Genomic DNA, 22,820 nt, shown 5'->3' on the forward strand with positions numbered 1-22,820 from the left:
AAATATTAAAAATTAAAATACATGACAGTCAAAAATATATTGCTCTTTAATATAGTATAACAACTAATAAAAAGTAATTAAAAAGCGTGCGGGTGACAATTTCGTATATAGTATTTGTACAAACGGTAATTTATTTTTTTTAAGTTTTTTAAATTTATTTAAACATATATATAAATTTATATAGCTTATAACACTTCCAGTAACGTAAGGATTTCAACGCGGGGTCATACGTCTAAATCGGTTGAGCTGCTACGATAGAACAATATACACACATATATACATATATACATATATACACACACATACGATACATATATACACACTATAAATACATTACACTCCTTTTTGGGCAGTCGTCCAAATAAGACCCCCATTTCTGACTATAACAATTAATCTTTGTTCTGATTTGGTTCCATCATGATTTTTTTTGAAAATGGAAGATCGGTTGCGAAAGTCAACCATTTCCGAACATTTCAAACATTTCCGAATAATCAAAATCTATTAAGAGAGTGTGCCTCATGCGTGCAAAAGTTAGCCTTCACCCTACTCACAAATACTCTATTTGAATTTTGAAAATTGAACAATTGTTTGCAGAGATGTTATAAGAGCACCTCATTGTACCTCCCTAAACAGCGCTTCAGGGGCACCTCGTTTGTTACTAGTTGATGGTGATTATTATCAGTTAAGTCTTCCATGAGGTGCTCGCATATCTCACCACTCTAGCCCCACATGCAGTCTCCACGGGAAACCCATTATTGTTAAACAGAAATTTTTCAAATCTTTTTAATGTTATTTTATTTAACATAAATTTAATTCTATGTTTAATACTGCTTATCTTTCTTAGTTTCATTCTTATATTATATGTTGACACGATTCGAAACCACTCCAAAAAATTGATAATAGAATGAAGCTAAGAAAGGTAAGCAATACTTAACATAGAAACTATAGTGATGGATATTTCCAACATGCTATGTAGAGTTGTTCCTTTGAAAACAGTGCACAGTTTTGGGGTAAGGATAGAGTAATAAGTGTGATTTAAGATTCTTTTGCATCTGCTAGGAATTTTATTGAAGTTGTAGTGAATTCTTTTAAGTGAAACAATGTTTAAGATTGTTTCACTTAATCTCTGAGGTTGGTTTTAAAGACTAAATCTATATGAAATAGTTTGGGATGAAGTAAATAAGAACTGGCTCCCACTCCAGATGAAAATGCTCAGATATCTAAAAAGAAAGAAACTGCGTAGAGAAGATCTGAGATGCTCTTTTGGATGGGGCTACATTTCTTGTGTCATGATTCCTGAGAAATTAGATTTCTTAATTAATACCATTCACCCCTTTTCCTTACCCTTGATTCTTTCCTCCTTTATGATTTTCTATGAATCTTTTTCTGTACATGTAATTCTCTTATGTTAAGAGTGTGCATAATTCTTTCAGTTACTGTATATTGGTTTTGTGAGGTTTAATGGTAGCGGCTGTGCTTATATGAGGTCTATAAATAAAGTAATGAGACTATTTTTTTTCAGCAGCCAAAGTGGTAACACTATGAAGTTATTAGTAAACATATGGTTAGGTGATTTATATTAGGTATTAATATTTTTAATCTATTGTTGCCATGTGAGACGTAAACAAACTTTTCAAGAAATGAATTTTTTTGTCCGTTAAAAAAATGAGTGATACAAATTATGAGTAACATTGTGCAATCAAGGTTTGTGTTAAACTCAGTGGGAATGCTACTGAAACTTTTTCAAAATTGAAAAAAGCATATTGAGATGATGATCTGTCACGAGCCCAAGTATTTAGGGGATTTAAAGCATTTTCAGATGACCGGGAAGCAGTTGCAGATGAACCACATTCTGGAAAACCGTTAACGTCAAAAAGTGACGACAATGTTGAGCAAATCAGAGACTTGATATGGTACAACTGGCGATTAACTGTCACATTGATTGCAGAACAATTAAATTTGAACCATAACCATAATCCATCAAATTTTGACAAACGAATTGGACATGAAAAAATTTGTTCAAAATGGTCCCAAAAAATCTCACTGTTGAACAGAAAAACAACAGGGTGCAAGTGTGCCGCTATCTTCTAGGGCAAGTTGAAACTGAATCTGGTTTTCTAAAAAAAAATGTTATTACTATTGATGAATCTTAGATACACGTATTTGAGTACAACCCAGAAATAAAACGCCAAAGCAAAGAGTGCAACACTTCAAACTCACCACGTCCAAAACAAGAAAAAATGAGGAAATCAAAAATCAAAACAACCATGCTGATTTGTTTCTTTGATAGTAATGTCATTGTTCATAAGAAGATTTTGCCTACATGACAGACTATAAGTCAATATGTTTACCAAGAAATTCTTGAAAGACTGCAGAAAAGAGTTGCCTACGTGAGACCAGCCATCAAAGACAAATGGATGCTGCATCATTGCAATGCACTTTATCACACTGCACTCTCAATTAATGAGTTTTTGGCTAAGAAAACATTCCTGTAGTTCTTCAACAATCTTATTCACCTGACTTGAGTTCCTGCGACTTTTTCTTGTTCCCAACTTTAAAATATTCCTCAAAGGACACCATTTTGGAACAGTAGAAAACATTAAAAAAAAATATAACCAATCATCTGAAGGATATTCCGGTTTCTGAGTTCCAACACTGCTATGAAGAGTAGCACAACCATTTGAAGCATTGCGTGGCTTTCCAAGGTAACAATTTCAAAGGTGATAAAAGTCCATGTATAACTGGATTGTAAATAAAAAGTTTTTCTGAACCAGTATCATTACTTTATTTACAGACCTCATACATCTGTCCATAGAGTAAAATTTGTATTATCTATTTGTTTATAAAAGGCCACAGCTAGAGCCTGAAGTTTATCACAGTAAGCAGGGCCTTCTTTTAACTTTTCAACACAATACAACAAAAAGGATTTTAATCTTATATTAAAGCTTCTCTCTGTAAGTAAATCATATTTTTTTACCAACTAACAATTTTTCTTAACGTTGGTTCTTTTTTCCTCCTTTTGGGTTCTATGGTTGTAGATAAATCATGCTAGTCCCAGGCTTGTGCTGAGAATTATAGAGCCATGAATGTGATCTTGTGAGTGCTACCTGCAGACTAACTGGAGACTTTTAAGTCACACAGTATGCCTTATAGATGATAACCTGTCAGATAAATCCGGGCCTCCTAATTCCTCCAAAAATAAAAATATTAAATATGGTAATGTTTTACAATAAATTGTAAGAAGGGTATAGTCTGATGATAAGTATGAATGAGCCACATGATGTCAACCACAACACATGACTTATTGATGAATATATGGTATATCCGATATATTTTATTATAAATTTCTCATAAAATAAGTAATAACATTTTTTAAATCAGGTTTTTCATTGGATAAATATTATTTTTAAGATAAACTCGTCATCTATAATTGTCATTGTAAGAGGTATAAAAGTTGTTTTTTGCATCCTGGGACTTTCTTTATTTTCAGTTTTAATCTAGTCTTGTTCACATTCAAAGCTATGTAATATCTTTCAAGGAAAAAAATTGTTGTAATATTAAGTAAAAAGGAATACAGAAAAACTCAAAGGAATAAATTTGAAATGACAAGACTTCCTCAGCTCAAATGAAGAAACTTGAAACGGACAGGAATACGGGATTAAGAATAACATGTTTACCTTTGCATTCTGTACAAAAAATAATAACATAACTCAGGCACCTAGAACCATACGAGTTGCAATACAGTATTAAAAAAAAAATAGTATTTGTTTTTAATAATTCACTTACTTGAAATACAGCATTACTGTTCTGTGTAAACAGGGTGACATCATATCTACATTATGTATGTTACATTTGTTTTTTGTGTAGTTAATATTTAAAACAATGTAAAATATTCTACCATACCTATTATTAAGTATATTCTATATACTCGTACTTGTAAATCTCTTATTTCTAATTATTACAGATTCTTATTAAAATTTTACCTCCTAACTGTTGAAAAACGAAACTGAAATTTCATAATGTGTATGATTAGTAATAACTTTCTAAATATATTACTATTTTTTTTTTTTTTTTTTTTTTTATAATTATGAAGTACCTTTTGTTTAAATGCTTATGTTCATAATATTTCAATGTTTAAACTTTCTAAATTCAATTGAACTATACCTTTTTTATAGCAAAAATGTTACCAACTTGTATGAAGTTTGAACTATCTTTCAGTTTGTTTTTTGGAAGTGGTAAAATGTTGTGGGACTGTTGGATGTGTTATTGGTGTTCAAAATAGCTTTTGTAATAACTTTTACCTTAAAATTAAATTTATTGACATGGATTTTTGTTAAATTTTTTTCTTTTTTTTTTAAATAGAATATTAATAAGTATGTTTTAGCATTCTTATTCTCTTCTTTGTTCTTTTATGCATCTACTATGAATTTTAGTGCAATTGTAGTGAATTCTTTTAAGCGAAACAATGTTTAACTCATCTCTGAGTTATGGTTTTAAAGATTAAATCTATATGAAATAGTTTGGGATGATTTAAACACTCGTAAATGTGTTTGTTTTTTGATTTTAGTTTACAGTGCTACAAATTACCTTACTGAGTATATATAATAATGTATCATGACAAATACGGTTGCACTAATTTGTGTCTTTATACCGTCTCTTCCACTCTCTTAGTCTTTCTTAATGCTGTTTCTCATGTAAAGCACCTGAGATACAAGCGACATCAGCCAGAGTTTTTTCTTTAATGTTCAGTATACCATCCCTGTTACGAAGTAAGTAAATGTGCTAATTTTAAGGCTGAACATAGTTTGCATTTCGGTGGTCTTTTCTTACTGATGTACAAAAGAAATAATTTGTATAGGGATTTACATCATCATTCCTAAGTTAAATTAAACATATTAATAAAATAACAACAAAAAACTTCTTTTTATATAAGTATAATTTTACTTGCCAATCAATTTAAATAATTATTTAAATATGTTATTGCTTAATGAAGGAATTAATAATGTAAATTTTTATTCATAGTTGTTAGTCAACTGAAAATATGATATTTTGAATCACTCCCATCAGGGAAAATTATTCAGATTAATGAAACTTTTCTTTGTTAAGGCATTTGAAGACATTTCTCAGCTCCTTCATTGTATTATCAGGTTGTATTATTAGTTTTGAGTTGAACATCATTAATAACAATGTCATTGATTACTCCAATGGAAAAAGTATAAATAATTGATGAAAAAGAGGAGTATGGAAAAAAAATCCGTTATTTTTAAATTGGGTTTAATATTTAATAATTTAAAAATTGCATTATTTTAACAACATCTTAAACGTCAATAAATCACCAATTAAAAAATATAGTCTTCAATTTAGACATAGATCTTGAGTATTTAAGATTTAAAATGTTGTTATAAAAGAGAATTCCGTGAATAAGAAACATTAAGGGTAATGGTACAACACTAACGATTAATTCAAAGTAGGCTGATTTTATTATAAATAATTTTACCTTTAATAGCAAGAAGTGTAATTTCCACTGGGTTTCAACAAAAGTAAAGTTAGGTAACAGAATGCGTATTTCTCTATGTAAACATTGTTGTTTTTCGGATGAAGTAGTAGATTTACTGGAAGCTTATTAAATATTTACATTCCTTTGCTTTGAAACAATGTAGAGAGGTTTGTTTCAGATTCTCTCATCCAAAACCCTTGGGTGATTCTTTACTAGGTAATACAGAAAAAGAGTTTTTTTCTTTTAAACCTAGAATATGGTTAGCTTTAATATAAATGATTATTCAAAGTAATATATCTTTGAAAATAAGCCCTTGTTTATATGTTTTTGTATAATTGCTGCATGGCTATTCATATACCAAGTAAGCAAACATACACAGTCAATAAATACATATATACATAACTTACCTGTTCTTAATTCTTCAGTAATTTAAATTTACAGGTGTAAGTTTCACATATACACCAGGTGTCTCATCGTACACATAGTCCACACCAGAACTCCTTGTGGACTGTACATTTGTGTATTGTAAATATTATATAACATTTACATTATATTATTAATGTAAACATTAATGACGTTAATGTATTAACATTAAACATTAATGTATTAGTCTATTAAATTTAAACAACAACAAAAAAAATGTTGTTTTCTATTTATTCATACCTGCATTATTAAAAAAAAGAAATGAAATTAACAGATTTCATGTAAAATAAACTGGTGATTTTAAGTTCTTCAATGTCAAGTTGAATCAAGCGCAAACCTTCTTATTATTTTTCCTTACTTATTTTTAGATGAATGTTTGCAGTTTTCATTTCTTCTTATTTTTAAATAAAAACTATTTCATTAGTTTTAATTATCTTGACACTATCTTCCAATAACCGTTCACTTTATATTATGTTCCTGTATATGATAAGAGAAAGACTTGAGGAACTAAAGGAATGGGAAGTAGCTGATAAGGATCATCAATAATAAAATGTGAAGTGCAGAAAGCAATTAAGGTAATTAAGAAAAAAAATCAATTGGAAGATGAACTTCTCATAAAATTTTATAAATGTATAAATCAAGGAAAGGAAATTTTATTCCTTCCTTTAATAAATTAATAAAAGAAACTAAAAGAGTGGAGGAAACATCTGAGCTCTGTAATAGTATATACCATATCGTAAAATGATCTCAAGACTTTGTGAAAATAGTAGTGATACAAATACCGAAGGAAACTTTTACCAATAAAATGTACAGAATATAGAACAATAAGTTTAATAGCCCGTGTTGCTAAAATATTGTCAAGAATCCTAAACTGAGGTTGCCAGAATAATGGAAGAGATTGCAGGAGAGGAACAGTTTTCCTTCAGGAAAGGTAAAGAAACCAGAGATGCCACTGGGCTACTAAGGATAGTTGGAGAGAGCTATTTAGAGAGGGGAAGAGGAATGAGTCTGTGTTTCATAGTTAGAAAAGGCTCTTGGTAGAGTAAAATGGAAGAAAATGATAGAGATGCTTAAAGAGAAAAAAGTACAATGGAAAGACAGAAGAATAATTAAAGAATTATACATGAGACAAACAGAAGCAATGAAAATAAATAAGAATGTGACTGACTGGATGGATCTAGGTTAAAGAGTTAGGCAAGGATGCTGCCTCTCAACCACACTGTTCAACATTTACATCAAAGATATGATAAGGAGTATATAAGAAGAAACAGAAGAAGAAATAAATATAGGAGGACAAAAAAAAATTGTAATGGTTTACTGATTGTAATTCTAGCTGATGGCAGCATCAGAGATTGTTAACAGCCGTGGAGGAAGTAATGGCGTACACAATGAAAATAGATTTAGGAAAACCTAAAGTAATTGAAGTAAACAACAAAAAGGACATAACGGTAAGGACAAGTGAAGAAAAAATAGAAAAAATAAAAAATTACAGATATTTGGGGACTATGGTGACATAGGACTGGAGAGACATAGCAATGGAAATAAAAGAAAGGATAGTGATGGCAAAGGAAGCATACAACAGAAAAAGCGAATTATTATGCAGTAAAAATCTGCAATTGCACCAGATTGATAATGATGAAATAATTATCAAAACAAGAAAACTAACATCATAATATTTATGAATTAAATTATGATTTTATAATAAAATAAATTAAGTAATTGTGAAAACTGTTACCAAAAAGTGCAACGTAATTGATTAAACTGGATTGTGAGTTCACAATTTGGATAAAAATCTAAAATAAGATTCAAAATATGGTAGAGCAACATTGTACATTACAGTTAAAACCATTCCTTAAAAATTATTTTTAACCTTATAATTTTTTGGGGGAAATTATTGTATTCTACAACAAAAATCGTGATCCTTGCATTCAGTTACTACATAAAAAATCTCTGTACGTGGTATAGAAACTGAAAAAACACTAGTTTTGCAACACGGTTTGATTTTGAAGACATGCTGTTACTGTTCTCTGCTGGGGCCAGGCATCATCCTACTTTGCTGTACCCTCCTTTGACCTCTGCACCCACCCTTCGATCTACGATGTATTTTTTATTACGTTTTTTATCAAGCTCCTGGTGCAGAAACTTATTCTAAATTTCTGGTAATGAAGTATGCTTTTACGTGTCACAGTTTTATTTTCCCATCTAATGCTACAGATTAAGAAGGAAAGTATTGCAATCGGTCCAGTTTAGACATATGCGATTTTCACTGGATCTTGACATTTAGACACCTAAGGAACCCAAAAAACCAAATGGAAATTTTCTGGATATTTATTTTCATAGATATGTGTCTGTGTTTGGTATTGGCCTCTAATTACCTTATATCTTCAGAACTACTGAACCGATTTTAACTAAATTTGGTCAGATTACTTTTATATATGAGGCATTAATGCAATTAAATTTTCAACTTAAAAGGTCAAGGGAGTGAGGCTGTACAGCAAGGTCATCATCTTGAACTTTCACCTAATTAAGGTCTTATTTTTGTTAGCCACATTTGTTAGCAATTAAAAAATAATATTTGCAAAAAAAAATTTGCAAATTTCATTCCTACCCCAAAAAATGCTCTAAATATACTAGTGACTAAGTGAGTATACTGCGTCAATACTACCCCCTCTCGCCACAACGAACGCTAGTGTAATGTACAGTTGTTGTAGTCGTCTGCTATATTGTGGTAGTCGTCTGCTGTATTGTGATGTCACAAATGAGCAGTAGAATTAAATAAGTAAATAATATTTAAAGTATAAAACAGTATTTAAAATGACCACTACTACCACCACACCTGCAAGAATGAAATACAGTATGCGCGCACCCTTTAGTTAGAATCATTGAATTAAATAAACAAAAAATATTGTATTTAAGTAAAATGATAAATATTTTAAATTAAGTTGTGTGTGTATAAGCTGTGCATCAGAAAAAAGTCGCGTGATGGAAAAGTCCTACACTGTGTTGTCAACATTTTTTTAAATAAAAATTAAGATTTAACCTCCAGAAATGTTATATTTTAGTTTAAAATATTTATTATTTTAATTTTTTCTTTTTCTTAGTTTTTCTGCTTACATCAGAATGGTGTTCAACTTAAAAGAGACCCGATCACATAGATTGGTTTATTAACAGTTTATTAACAAACACTTACTTAATAATTTACAGAAGGTGTTGAAAATGATCTCCATCCATTTCTATGCACTTGTCAACATGGTTGACCATATTCCTGACTACTCTTGTTAGCAGACCCTATCTACTTCCTTAATGAATTGGTAATGTTTGTCTTCAATTCCTGCAGTGTTGTGAAGTGCTCCTACAAACAATTTTTTTTTAATTAACCCCGCAGAAAGAAGTCTGATCTAGTCAGATCAGGGGATCTTAGTGGCCACAATTAATTAGAAATGATTCTTCCACCAAAAAAATTCTGTAGCATCTTTTCATCCAGATGGTTTGTTATTCAATATAATTTTAATAAAAAAATTATAACAAGATTCCACACCATACAAATTTATAATTTTTTAAAAATTTTGTTGATTTCTTTTGACTTTTTTAATTTATGAAGATTATCTTTGAGTTCTGTGTCATGGATTTTTCTTAAATTTTTTTTTTTCAACTAGAGTTTTTTTCAGAGAAATTCTGTTGTTTTTCACACTACATAACACTTCTGGTAAAACTAGTTTTATAGTTTCTTGATTATTCATTTTTGAATATGGATTATTTTTATTATAAAGTGTTAAGGCATTTCCATTTTTTGTGTTCTAACTTCTTTTTTTCTAAAACATTCAAGGTAATTATTTCAGCTATTTATCTTATCCATCGATATGTATATATATTTATTTATTTAAGGAATTACTACTATCATGAAGCACACATATGCATGTGTGCACACACACACATATTTAGTCATCAGAAATTTGCTGCTATACTGCATTTATTTTTGTACTGTTTGTGAAATGCCACATTTTACCTTAATATAATTAGTGTTTCCTGCGTCCTTAGCTATCTGTATATTACATAGACCATGATTTTACCCCTGTACATGATTCTGCCACAAACTTTTATTCTCTTCTATTTGTCTTAAGGCAGCTCTTCATTTTGTGTTTTATCAATACATCTTATTTTTAGCATCCTTTTTCTTCAAAAGTGCGCTTCAAAAGACTCTATTTTTTCTTATTTTCTTATTGTCTGTTTTACTACAATAAATGCATTCCACACAAATAATTTTCAGAAAACTTTTCTTATCCTTAGGCCAACATCGGTTATTAGCATACTTATTTTTATCATCTGCTTTTTATCTTCACCATATTTCATCTATATTTTATAATTTTATTTACTTCCTAAATAATAAAATTCCGTAATTTCTCCTACATTGTGTTCATCTGTGTTAACTTTAATTTTTTTTATTAAATTTTTTTCATTTCATTCATTTCTTTGTTTTAAACTTCTATTCACTATTATTTGTATTTTCAAATTGAATTTTTTTTCCAGCTGTTAACTGATTAGTAAAAATGGTATAAACTTACATGCAATTCAGAATTCCTTCTAACTCATTTTTAGTTTTTGCAAAATAGACAATACCAACAGCGAATTGTAATATTTTAATTTTTCCCTTGTATAGTTACTCAACTATCAAATTTGTATTTCATTTCCTGTATTGCTTCTTGAATCACCCTTCTAAGATTAGTCAGAGAGCCAGAAGAGCCTTACTTATACCGATGATCTTCATTCCTGAAAGTGAACCGATCTTAATCTTGTATACCTTTCACCATATCGTTTATGTAAATTATAAAGATATCCTGACATGTACTTTTATGTGTAAAACTTTAGATTGATCGTGCAGTGGTTCTTAAAATGATGTAATACTGTTTTTTTTTGGTATGGCAAAAATTATTTTCTTTAATAACTGTGAATACTTCTTCAGCCTTATAAGTCCTACATAATAATCTATCTCTTATTTTTTCTGTTTTCTCTTAAAAAAGACAACAATTCTGAAAGCATATCATTCATCCTTATTGCCTTACTTATATTTAAATCTTTTAGATATATATGAAGTTATAAAAAAATTATCTCTTCTAAGAAACAATGTTTTTTTTCTTTCTCCAAAAACGCTTTACTTTTTACACCTCAAAATTACCATTTTATAAACATCAAAACTTACTTTTTTATATACAAAAATATTTTCTAAAAAATCATTTCATAGCTTTTGTTTCATTTTTTAGTTTGATGGAGAATCCGAATCATATTTTTTTAATTTTGTTTTTAAACTGCGACCTCCATTTCATAATGTTATTCTATATATTTATTTTAATTTTTTTTTTACTTGTTTTTTTTAGGTGATGCAAAAGTCATGCCGCTGTACTTTTATGTATGGAGAACTGACAGATAAGGAGACAATATCTCGTATTGACGAAGTGTTAGAAAACCAGTTACACGACCAGTTTGAAATTCTCCTCTACAAGAAGAACAGTGAGTAATAATTTGTAATTAATTCAAATAACACACACTAAAAAATATATACTTCAGACATACACCAAACACAAAAATATTCATATTTTAGTTAATTGTTACAAAATTTCTGAATAGCCATGTTGATTGTTTTTTTAACTATTATTTTAATCAGATGAAATTTTCTTAATTAATGTTTATTAGTAAGCTACATACAAAATTACTTTGATTTTTAATAATCCGAACATAAACAAACAATATTGGACTGGAATTTCTTCATATAAGTGTTAGCATTGGTTCAGATACTATTTCACGTCTCCATTTAAAAACATGTTATAATTTCTTTCACAGTATTCTATCATCAGAAATTATCAATTGAATGCAAGATGAAGTATTCTTAGATTAATAGAAGAAGATTTTACTTCAAATAATTAAAAAATCCTAATGTTTTCATCACTTTAGTATATCTCAACAAGATGTTTACATTGATTTCTTAATTCTAAATTACTAAAATAATTTTCCAGGCCTATAGTATATAGTATTGTGTGCATTGTAATATTGTTTAATTAATATGCAAGAGAGATGATTAATTTGAATGTACTTTACAGTGCCATACGCTGTTACTATTCAGTGTTGTGTTCTATTGATAGCTTCAATTATGCATAGCGCTGTTCATTTATACACGTACCTATATGTGATACATAGTTTAGTCTACAAACAATAATCACGTGATATTGAATTCATGTATCTCATTTGTTTTAATTACTATTCAGAATTTTACAATAATTATTATTCAGATTATTTATTTATTTTTAATTTAATCAACATAAAATATTTACTTAACCTAGATTTTTTGGTTATTTTATATGTACATATGTATACACTATTATAGTTTTGTTTACTTTTATTTCCATTAATATAAGGCGATTATTAAATCAATAGAAATATAGTTCTATTCAAACGTAAGATTGTGGGTTTATGTGTTGGAGTGTTTAGTGTAATACTTGTTATATTTGAAAAATGCACGGCCTGAACATGATTCAAAGCTAGAAATTTCTACATGAAAGAGTTATCCATTCATTAATCAGTTATATTTCACATCTTCTATTGATAATTAATGTATTAATGAACAGAAAAAAATTTATGGAATAATTATATTAATAATTTATGGGATTTAAACCCCATGGTTTTTTCCAGCAGTCATTGATCCAACTCCACAAATCTCATTAGTCCTCTCACTTTTGTTTCCTCTTTTCTCCTTCTTGATGGCATAGAGCCATGTGATATTTCAGTGGTACCACAACAGTTATCATCAGCATTCCACATTTTCATAACTTAACAATTTTATTATCTACTCCTTTAATTACATGTTCTGAATTTGGTAATCTATTTTGTAAATACATTCAATTTATCCACTCTTTATTATTCATCGGCTTTGCTACTCAAAGACTGGTCAAAAAATTCTCTTTAAAATATCAGTTTAAATGACATATATCCTAAATGAGTTTTATATTAAACTTCTTTTTGATTTGACATAAAAAAATGGAATAAAGCATAAACTTGAAAGTGGAGGGTTTACCCGTAATGCATGAATGTGAATATGAATTACTTATTGCTAACATGACCCGCAACATATGAAGAGTTTGTATTCAAAATGCATTTACTTGAAGTTTCATAATTACTTACTAATAAAAATATTCAATTTTTTTCTGTGTATTTTTATTTATTCATAACCAAACGAAGAATATCATTAATATTAAGAAACATAATAGTAATTTAAACTACATTTAAAAATTATTTTTGACTTTCGATTGAAGTATGAAACATTTGACATTTAAACATAATGTATGATTCATTTTTTATATTTTACCACAATGGCAGAAGAGATAAATTTTTATTTATTAAATAAATTAAATAAAATACATAGGCATAGAAAATTTAAAAAATCTCATTGAAAACAGTATCTTAACAGTTTAAGTATGCTCAGGAGAGCACATTATCTTCTTGTTTAAACTTTCCAATAAAACATTCTTTTGTTTAAAAAAACTGATTTATAGCTTAATAAAAATAAGACTAATATGCAACTTTTAAAATATAAGATACAAGATGAAGACAATTTCATTGTTTTTATAACAAAAAAATGATTCTTCTTCTTCTTAATAATAATAAATAGAATCATCCATTCATTTGATCCCTGTTGCAGTAGTAATGTTTTTATTTTTTTATCTGAAAAATCCTGGATTTAGATTTCAGTCAAGCTTAGTATTATCAACAAGATAAAAATTCCCATAAAATTTTACTTATTTTTTTTTTTTCAGTTTTATTTTCCTATTATTAGGTTACCTCTAAAGTAAAGACAATGTAAAAAATTTATTCTGAAAACTTTATAAATATTTTTTTATTTCTCATAAACTATCTACCTTATACTTCTTCTATATATATAGTTGCCACATGAATTAAGACATTTATCACAGCGAGACACCAGCTTCAAATTACCTTCGTCGTATTCTTCTGCCGCCAGTCACTGATTTAGCCACTGATTAACAGCATTTTTAGGTTCATCGTCGCCCACGAATTGCTTACCACTCAAAAATTCTTTCAATTTCCCAAACCAATGGTAATCAGAAGGAGCTAAGTCCGGACTACATAGTGGTTGATCGTAAATTTCTCATCCAAATGTTCTCAGTAAATCACTTGTCGGACCCGCAACATGTAGACGTGCATTATCGTAAAGCAGGACGACGCCGTCGGTCAAACGCCCACATCGCCGATTTTGAATGGCGCGCCGTAAATTATGTAAAGTTGCGCAGTAGGCTTCTGAATTGATAGTCGTACCACCTGGCATGAAATCAATCAGCAGTATGCCAAACCGATCCCAAAAGACTGTGTTGCCATCAGTTTGCGTCCAAATGGATGTGATTTGGCCTTTGTTGGTCTGGTTGGTGATTAAGGAAAACGCCACTCACTTGACTGCCGTTTTCTCTTTGGCGTGTAATACGAAATCCATGGTTCATTAACAATTGAATTTAGGAACTTATCACATTTTTCTGTGCAGCGCATCAAAAATTCCAAAGCAGATCCCATTCGGATTTTTTTGTGATGTTCCGTTAAAATATGCGGCACCCAACGTGCGCAAACCTTTTTGAAGCCTTAATGAACAATACAACCAGTAACAGCTCTTGAAACATCAGGAAAAAGAATTGCCATGTTGGAAATCGTTGAGCGACGTTGAAGCCCTCCCCGAACGTTCTTCATCATTCACATTAATTCTATTATTTCTAAACCTTTCACACCATTTTCGGCCATTTCTTTCAATCATTACATTATTACCGTACACAGTAACCAACTGCCTATTCTACTAATTACTATTCTAATAATTCATATCACATTAGGCAATATCTAAATTGAATTATTTTGTATTTACAGCAAATCTATAATAATGTTATTAGATTTATCTTTTACTCATTTAATCAATCTGAAAATGGTTCTTTTAAATGATCCAAAATATAAATTAATGTCGACCTCCACGGTGCGAGTGGTAGCGTCTCGACCTTTCATCCGAAGGTCCAGGGTTCAAATCTCCGTCAGACATGACATTTTCAAACCACTACAAATCATTCATCTCATCCTCTGAAACAGTACCTAACGGTGGTCCTGAAGGTTAAACAGAAAAAAATGTAATTAATGGTCAAGCTTTAACGGAACGGAACGCAAGAATGGCGGGAGTTTCAATATGTCTCCCTACAGATTGCAGAGCCTGGACAATGTCCCTTGCTGCTGTATCTTTCTATTATCGGGCGGATTTCATCGGTTATTTAGTGGCGGTTATAAATTTTAAGTTTTATTTATGGACAGATTTAGTAATTTGCGTTCCTATCCGTATGGACCAGCGTGAAATTTATTTACTGGTTCTGACCGTGAGAGACTAAGCTTTTGAGCCTAGTAATCCCGGCGTGATTCCCCTTCAGTCCATTCACTGAAGTCCTTTCGGTACCAACACCTATGGGCTAGCAGGAGTGCCCCTAACGGAGCCCTAGTTATTTGAAGGGAGAAATGCGCCCCGTTCTCCGAAGGGAGTCGCATATGCTGACTAAACTAAATTGTGGTCTCTTCGTGGAACGGTGTGGAGTGCTGTCTAGCTTTTCATAGTTTTAACAAAATTTAATTGCGAAAACGGTCACTTTCGCGCGGTTTCCATATGTAGGTTACGCGTTATAGAGGCTCCTAAGCCTGGTTTGTCATTTTTTGACTCTCGTACCGCCTCTTCACAGTGGTTCGTTTAATACGGCATGAGGCAGTTTTCTTATACCCTGTGGAGTACGGTCCTCTCGGCAGATGTCCCGGAGATGGCCGTGTTGGAACACGGCCGCTCTCCCGAACAGTCTGCGTGCCTGCACCACCCCCACCTCGGATACGGTGTGTAGTCCCGCATCGTAGCGAAGAGTGACGTTTCTGACGAACCACGGTGCTCCAAATATCGTCCGCAACGCTATGTGTTTTGGACGGCTTCTAATTTCTCTTGAAGCGTGGAGTTCAATAAAGCTCCCCATGCCGGGTAAGCATATGTTAGAATCGGCAGGACGTATAGCCGAAAAATGAGCAATTTGGTCGCCAGTGGATATGGGCTGGCACTGTTCAGTACTGGGTATAGTGAAGCCCTGACGGCCTTTGCCCTTTGGGTCACATATTTAACATGTTCTCCTAAGGTAAGCCGTTTATCCAGGACTATTCCCAGCGTGTCAAGCTTTAATCTGACTAAACCTTTTTATAAGATAATAATATAAGCTATGTGAAAATATGATAACAGGAATTCATCTACAAAATGGAACTTATAAAAATAGCTAACAGATAGCAACTGTGTATATAAAATTAAAAAAAGTTTAAAAAAAGATGTTGAATTAAGTAATCTTTAACTTATCTTGCATATTTTTCACAAATAAATTGCATATTCAGCCCACCAATTTAAAAATCTGATGTAACCAGGAATCAGGTACAGCTCTATCTATAATCTGCAAAGAGGAGACTTCTACTATAAGGAATAACCTCAGCTGTACTACAATCACCTTTATCATATCTAGTGTTTTAGCCACAATGATTGTCTTATTTTTTCCAAGGAAAAATTTTCCTTACAGTATTAAACCATATAGGCTATTTATAATAACCAACTACAAAAAAGAAGAACAGGAATGAACCTTGAAAAGGCAGCTTCAGGATTCTAATCAGTGCCTGAAAAAAAGTAAAATAAAATACATAACTTCATTGCTACTTGATAATTATAAATATTCCTACTACTCCTTTATAATATAATACTATTCTTACCATATTTTGAAAGATTTTGGAACAATTATAGATAATGCCCACCAATTTAAATCATTATTTCCAAAATCATGCCCGATTTTAAATACTTTCCTATTGCTGACCATTGTGTCTAAGTGCTTAATTCATCCAAAATCATAATCATATACAGTCTTCTTCACATCCTTCATTGTGAACAAACCAAAATATCATGATAGGATGTTATAACATCCTCATGTTTTTCATGTAACCTATAAGTAGTATGATCAACAGTTCTAATTTTTCTAACCTTAAAAAACTAATTGAGGCTTAACTAATTGAAAAACTAAAAAACAAATACTCCATGGCTATTCACCTTTAAGATAATTCCTTAGAAAGTGATGAGATAAAGTGATCCATACATCTATCAACATCAGTAGGGTCTTTTATTGTCTGTAAATAAAACTCTTCAGGAAGACATGTATTTTTTTAGATATGTTTGAAATCACATTTTATATTTTATTTTTTCTTTGTTCTACCCTCATGTAAACAATGAACTCAATCAACCTTGTCACACTGAAAATAACTCATTTAACTAACACACTATAGGCAATTATAAGCACATTGTTTATACAAGCCATTTATACAATGAGTTTCATGGCACTAGCTTTATTCCTGAAGCATGAGTGTACTGCATACATTGCACATGCTCTTACTCATTTGCTACTGTTTGATTAGCCAATTAGAAAAAATGTTGTAATGACATCTGTTTACATCAGACTAGAACTAAGAACAAATAAGGTTTAATAGAATACTTGGGCCTGTATATACCTTTAAATATTCAAGAAGTATAATTTTTAAAAAAGAAACAAAAATTATTTTTACAGTCATGCTTTGTAAGAAAATGTATTTTAATTTTTAATCATATATCATTATTTCTAATAATAATTTTATAAAAATTATTTGTATCATTCAAACAATCAACATGGCTTACTCAGAATTAGGTTTTTTATATTAATTACACATAGTAATGCACAGTATTGACCATTATAATATAATAAAGCTTTTTTTCGGTAAATTAGTTAATTTACTTGACTCAATTTTGTTAAACTGTGGAACTTTAATTAGTAAACAAAATAAAAAATATATATTGTATTATAATTGTTAATTAATTATATACACACACACAAAATATATAAGTTAACACATTTCACAGAAATTTCATGTTATTTATTTTTAAATGTCTTACAGTGTGATCATCATTTCTTCAGAAAGGTGTGTTATTGCTATTTCTAAGAATAAAAACAAGAATACTTGTTTTTTTATTATGTTGTTTATATTGAGAATTAATTTCGCTCATTAGCAAAATTTTTTTTTATCTTTTCAAAAATTTATTTTATTTTTTATTGAAGTAGGATTGCCAAATTAGTTTAAATAAAATCAGTTCATACAGTCGTAAACACATTGATTTTTGTATGACATTTAATTTTCTAAAAAGTTATTTTTTGGCGTTTAAACAGATAATAATCTGTTTAAATCCACAATAATAAATCTTCATAATAGATTTAGTTTTCTATTTACCCTACTGTTTTATAATTGGAACATTTTTTAATTTATTAATAGTAGTTAACGCATTTATATAGCCAATTTTTACTTATAATTAACCTAATGAAATAACAATAATTCTTGCATAGGTTTATTATATAGTACTGGATAAAATATAGTACTGGCACAAAATTCAATAAAAAAAAAAGCTGGAGAATAGCAATTCAGAAATTGGTAATTGAAGGTTTTGATGAGGATATTTCTTGTGCAGTTTCTTATATTATGGGTCAGTAGCCTTAGTTCTAGGCTTACTTGTCATCTCCATTTTTAATGCTTAAACTTTGTATTTATCTATCTATCTATATATATATATATATATATATACATATTTAATATTGTATGAAATACAAATCCCATAACACAGTAATTAGGTAAGTTAAATTTACCATATTAATTTCCAATAATTGTTTTTTGCAGTATCCCATATCATCAATTGATATTGAATTCTAAAACTACTTTAAAATGTAATTTTTTTAATAATTTGTCATTATATGTTAATTTCTGTTTTGGAATTTTGAATTTTATCACGAACGTATATGTAAATTTTGCTGTCCAGTAGTGCAGTGATTAACTTAATCTTTAAATGCTGTGTAATTAACTTAAGATTAAATCATTCCAGAACTGTACAGTAAAATTTACATACGTTCATAATACAATTCAAAATTTCATAGCAGATAACTTAAAATAAAAAGACAAATTGTTAAAAAAATTTTTTTTTAATGCAGTTACAGAATTCAATACCTAATGAAGATGCGGGATACTGCAAAAATTAATTATTAGAAATAAATATTGTAAGTTTAACTTATTTAATTACTGTGTTTTAGTGGTTTATATTTCATATAATATTAAATTTTATTAACACAGTAGTCAATATGTTAATGAATTATTTGAATTTTCAAAAATATTATAGGGTGTTTATAAAAACCATTTCAAGAATTTGGGGGATGATCCCCAACATTGAAATAAAGAAAAAGCTTTATTCAACATATGTCTGGAAACGCTTAGATTATCAGCCATTCTGTATTTTAAACATAAAAATTTATTTCTCAGGATTGATTAATCGTGAAGAATTAATCATGAAGAATCAATCGTGAAGAATTTTCAATTATCTTCATAACCACTGGTTTATTTAAATGTTTTGTTGTTACAAGAAATGTTAAGCGTTTTATGAAAAAGAAAATTACACCATATTTATCCAAATCGATTCATAAAGAAAAACGTTATGGCAAAAATTCTTGGCAGTAATATTTTCTTTTATTGTAGTATTTTCAGTATTACTCGTGTTAAATTATTACAATTTATTACTTGATAAAATTAATAAAATTATTTTAATTTAAATCATGTTGACATATTTAATTTTATTCGGTTTTTTTAATCTAGAGGGATTCACTTCAAGAATTTTTACTGTAACTTTATTATTTTTGAATGGATTTGACTAAATAAATTGTAATATTGTAATTGTAATATTGTAAATATAAAATTGTATTCTTTGTAATAAAGCACTTAACATTTTTTATAAAACATGATATTTAAATAAACTAGCAGTTGCAAAGACATTAACTGTTAAAAAGTTAAGTGGCTGCCATTTTAAAATGGATTGAGAGATCAGGTTCATTATTTTTATAAAAGTAAATCTCTAGGTACCCTAACAGTATACAAAATTTCAGCTTGATTTGATTAACTGTTCCTGAGAAATAAATTTTTATGTTAAAAAACAAAATGGCTGAGAGCCGGTAAGCTAAGCACTTCCAGACAGATGTTGGTATAAAGTTTTTTTCTTTATTTTATGTGAGGAATTATCCCTTGAATTCTTGAAACAGTTTTCATTAACACTATATATATATATATGTGTGTGTGTATGTATATAGAGAAAGAGCTGATTTTCACATTCAACAGGTCTAACAGCCTTTAAGTGGTTACCTGTTACTTGAACATGCACATATTTGTGGAGAGATGAAATATCAAGTAATAAAGTAGCTCTAATTTCACTGAATTGGACAAATTCTTTTTTCTACTTATGTCTAAGGAATATGGTTATTTACATATCCTAAACTGCATGTAAAAATGTGCTAAGAGGGTGTACAAACAACACTAAAATACATTACTAAAAAATAATCCCATTCATCATGTCATTTGCTACATTCATACATGTATAATTGAACGTTATGACAACATATCAGACAGTATTGTTGTCTATGAGACCACTGGTTTTTTTTCAAGCTTTATAAATACCATAAGAGATCCATTTATGTTATTCATATATGCTTAAGTATGATTTCTGGTTCTTCTTTCTTTTACAATAAAAATAATAATTTTTTAAATTCAAATACTGTAATTGTAATTAAAAAATAGGATCTTAAAGATTAATGGTTCCTTAATTGTTAAACCAGAGATTTAAACTGATGCTACTATATATAGTATTCTTAAGTCTAAATTGACCTTTAACAGCATTTTAACATATCTTTCAATTGTAATTAATTTAATCATGAATTGCTGAGATTAATGAAGGTTATTGAAACATTAAAATGATCAATTCCACATCTAATAATAATTAGCCTCATATTTCATTTTGACTTTAATAAACCATTATGTAAAATACTTTTATAATAATTTAGAAGCAGCCAGTTGATCCTGATCTTTACAAAAAATATTTTCAAGTATAAACAGAATAAGGATCAAATATAGTAGATAAGCCTTTCATAAATTTAAAATAAATTAACCTCCACAATACAAATGCATTATGGATAAATTGAAATTTCATCAAATTGTGGAGGAGGATTCTCTGGCCAAGCATGCCTTGGCCAGCCTGCTTATTTTCTGCAATTAATTATACTTGTAAACTAGATTTTTTTAATATTATTTATGTAATATATAAATGCAAAAGTTTGCGGCAGTTCTGTTTGTTTGCAACAGCATCATTGAGAACCAACCGACCAATTGCTTTCATATTTTCAGGATACTTCGTGTTAGCTCATGGGTGGTTTTAAGCCACAAACTAAGGCCCTAGCCCTGTTGGGGGCTCTTGTTGTGAATTTTTCCTCTTGGATGACAACCTAATACCATTATTGATTTCATTTTTCAATGTAAAACTAACAGACTATGCGTTTTATAACATATCCGATTTTCAGACCTTGACCTCTTCCCAAAATGTAGGGTATTTTAGAGTAATGGAAAGGGGAACCAAAAGGGATATGTTTTTCTACAGAAGTAGCATATGAGAGCTTCTATGTCAAGAACGAGAGAAGTGTTGGAGGAAAGAGTACGTTTCATGCTTTAATTGTTATTTAACAGTACTGTTCTCATAACCATGAGGATAACAAACACAGCAGAGGTCCAGACACTAAGGACAAATGAAGCAAGCCATAAACGGCAAGTATATATATAAAATAGTGATTTCTGTGTATTTTCCCTTGACATTATTATTCACTATAAGCTTTGTTATAAGTGATCTTACTCCGTATGGTAAATAAGTAAATAATTATTATTTATGAATTTTAAAATTATGACACTTACTATACTTAAATATATAGCAATAACACACCTTATAATAACACATTATTGATTTAGTTGATATATATATTTGTCATTAATTTGTTAGTCAATCATTCTGTTATCATTTAGAAGATATTGAAGACGTGTATTTTATTCACAGGTGAGAACGATAAAAGATTTTGTTTTTTATTGTTTTTCTTTATTTTTGTATTAGGAGTATTTTTTAATGCCTCCATACCTGCAAAAAAATCCTAAATTATTAATATATGAATCCATTTGTCATTCTAATGTTGGTATATTTCAATTTGTATCAAATTTTAGAAATTGATTAATTGTAGTTAATTTGTTTAAAATTTATAATCTTTTAAGTTATTTCAATTTGTAAAAGCAATGGTTGAACTGATATGATTTCTATCACCAAATGTAGTTAATAACAGTAACAACAGAAGCAATGATGAGTTATTTGATGTATTATTATCCAATATATTTGTACACAGAAAGTCTTTGATTTAATTAAAATAACTGTTTACCAAAATTCTTTCTTTGTATAAATTAAACGCTGATAATCACTAAGCCTTCATATGCTGGTTTATCAGATGCTTTTAAACTCAAAGAATTCTTACTTTATAAAAGCCAAGTCTGTTGCAAGTTGTACCATGCTTAATTTCAATTTTAATAGCAATTTCATCCATCATAACTTATATTTTCTGTTAACTTGTCATATGGATTTGATCAAAGTTGTATTCTAACGTTTATATTTTATAAAACATATTCGCATGCACAATTTATGAAGAACTTCTATATCTAAAACTCCACATAATCACAATGATGTATCAAGATTCTTGGATTTTCCTTTACGTGGACAACTTGGGTATCCATGCAAAAACGTTCTTAAAAATAAAATGAAACATAGAGAACTAGTAAAATTTATACTGAGCACCCTGCATGTTACATTAACAGTTATTAGATAAAAAAATATTTGCTACAATAAAAGGAAAAAAAGGTTCACATTATATATGATCAGCAGCTTTCACTTGTACCTCCA

The 22,820-nt window shown here is 29.4% G+C and overlaps 1 protein-coding gene across 3 annotated transcripts in view; it reads left to right on the forward strand.

Moving 5' to 3' along the window:
* LOC142331129 (potassium voltage-gated channel protein eag-like) overlaps nt 1-22,820 on the forward strand; it is a 754,244-nt gene that overhangs the window by 580,615 nt on the left and 150,809 nt on the right. For all 3 annotated transcript variants that reach the window (XM_075376818.1, XM_075376819.1, XM_075376820.1), the window contains exon 4: nt 11,293-11,425. In XM_075376818.1, coding sequence (XP_075232933.1) covers nt 11,293-11,425 — 133 coding nt within the window. The remainder of the gene's footprint in view (nt 1-11,292; nt 11,426-22,820) is intronic.

This window comes from Lycorma delicatula, chromosome 10 (genome assembly GCF_047948215.1).
Source record: "Lycorma delicatula isolate Av1 chromosome 10, ASM4794821v1, whole genome shotgun sequence".
NCBI lineage: Eukaryota > Metazoa > Arthropoda > Insecta > Hemiptera > Fulgoridae > Lycorma > Lycorma delicatula.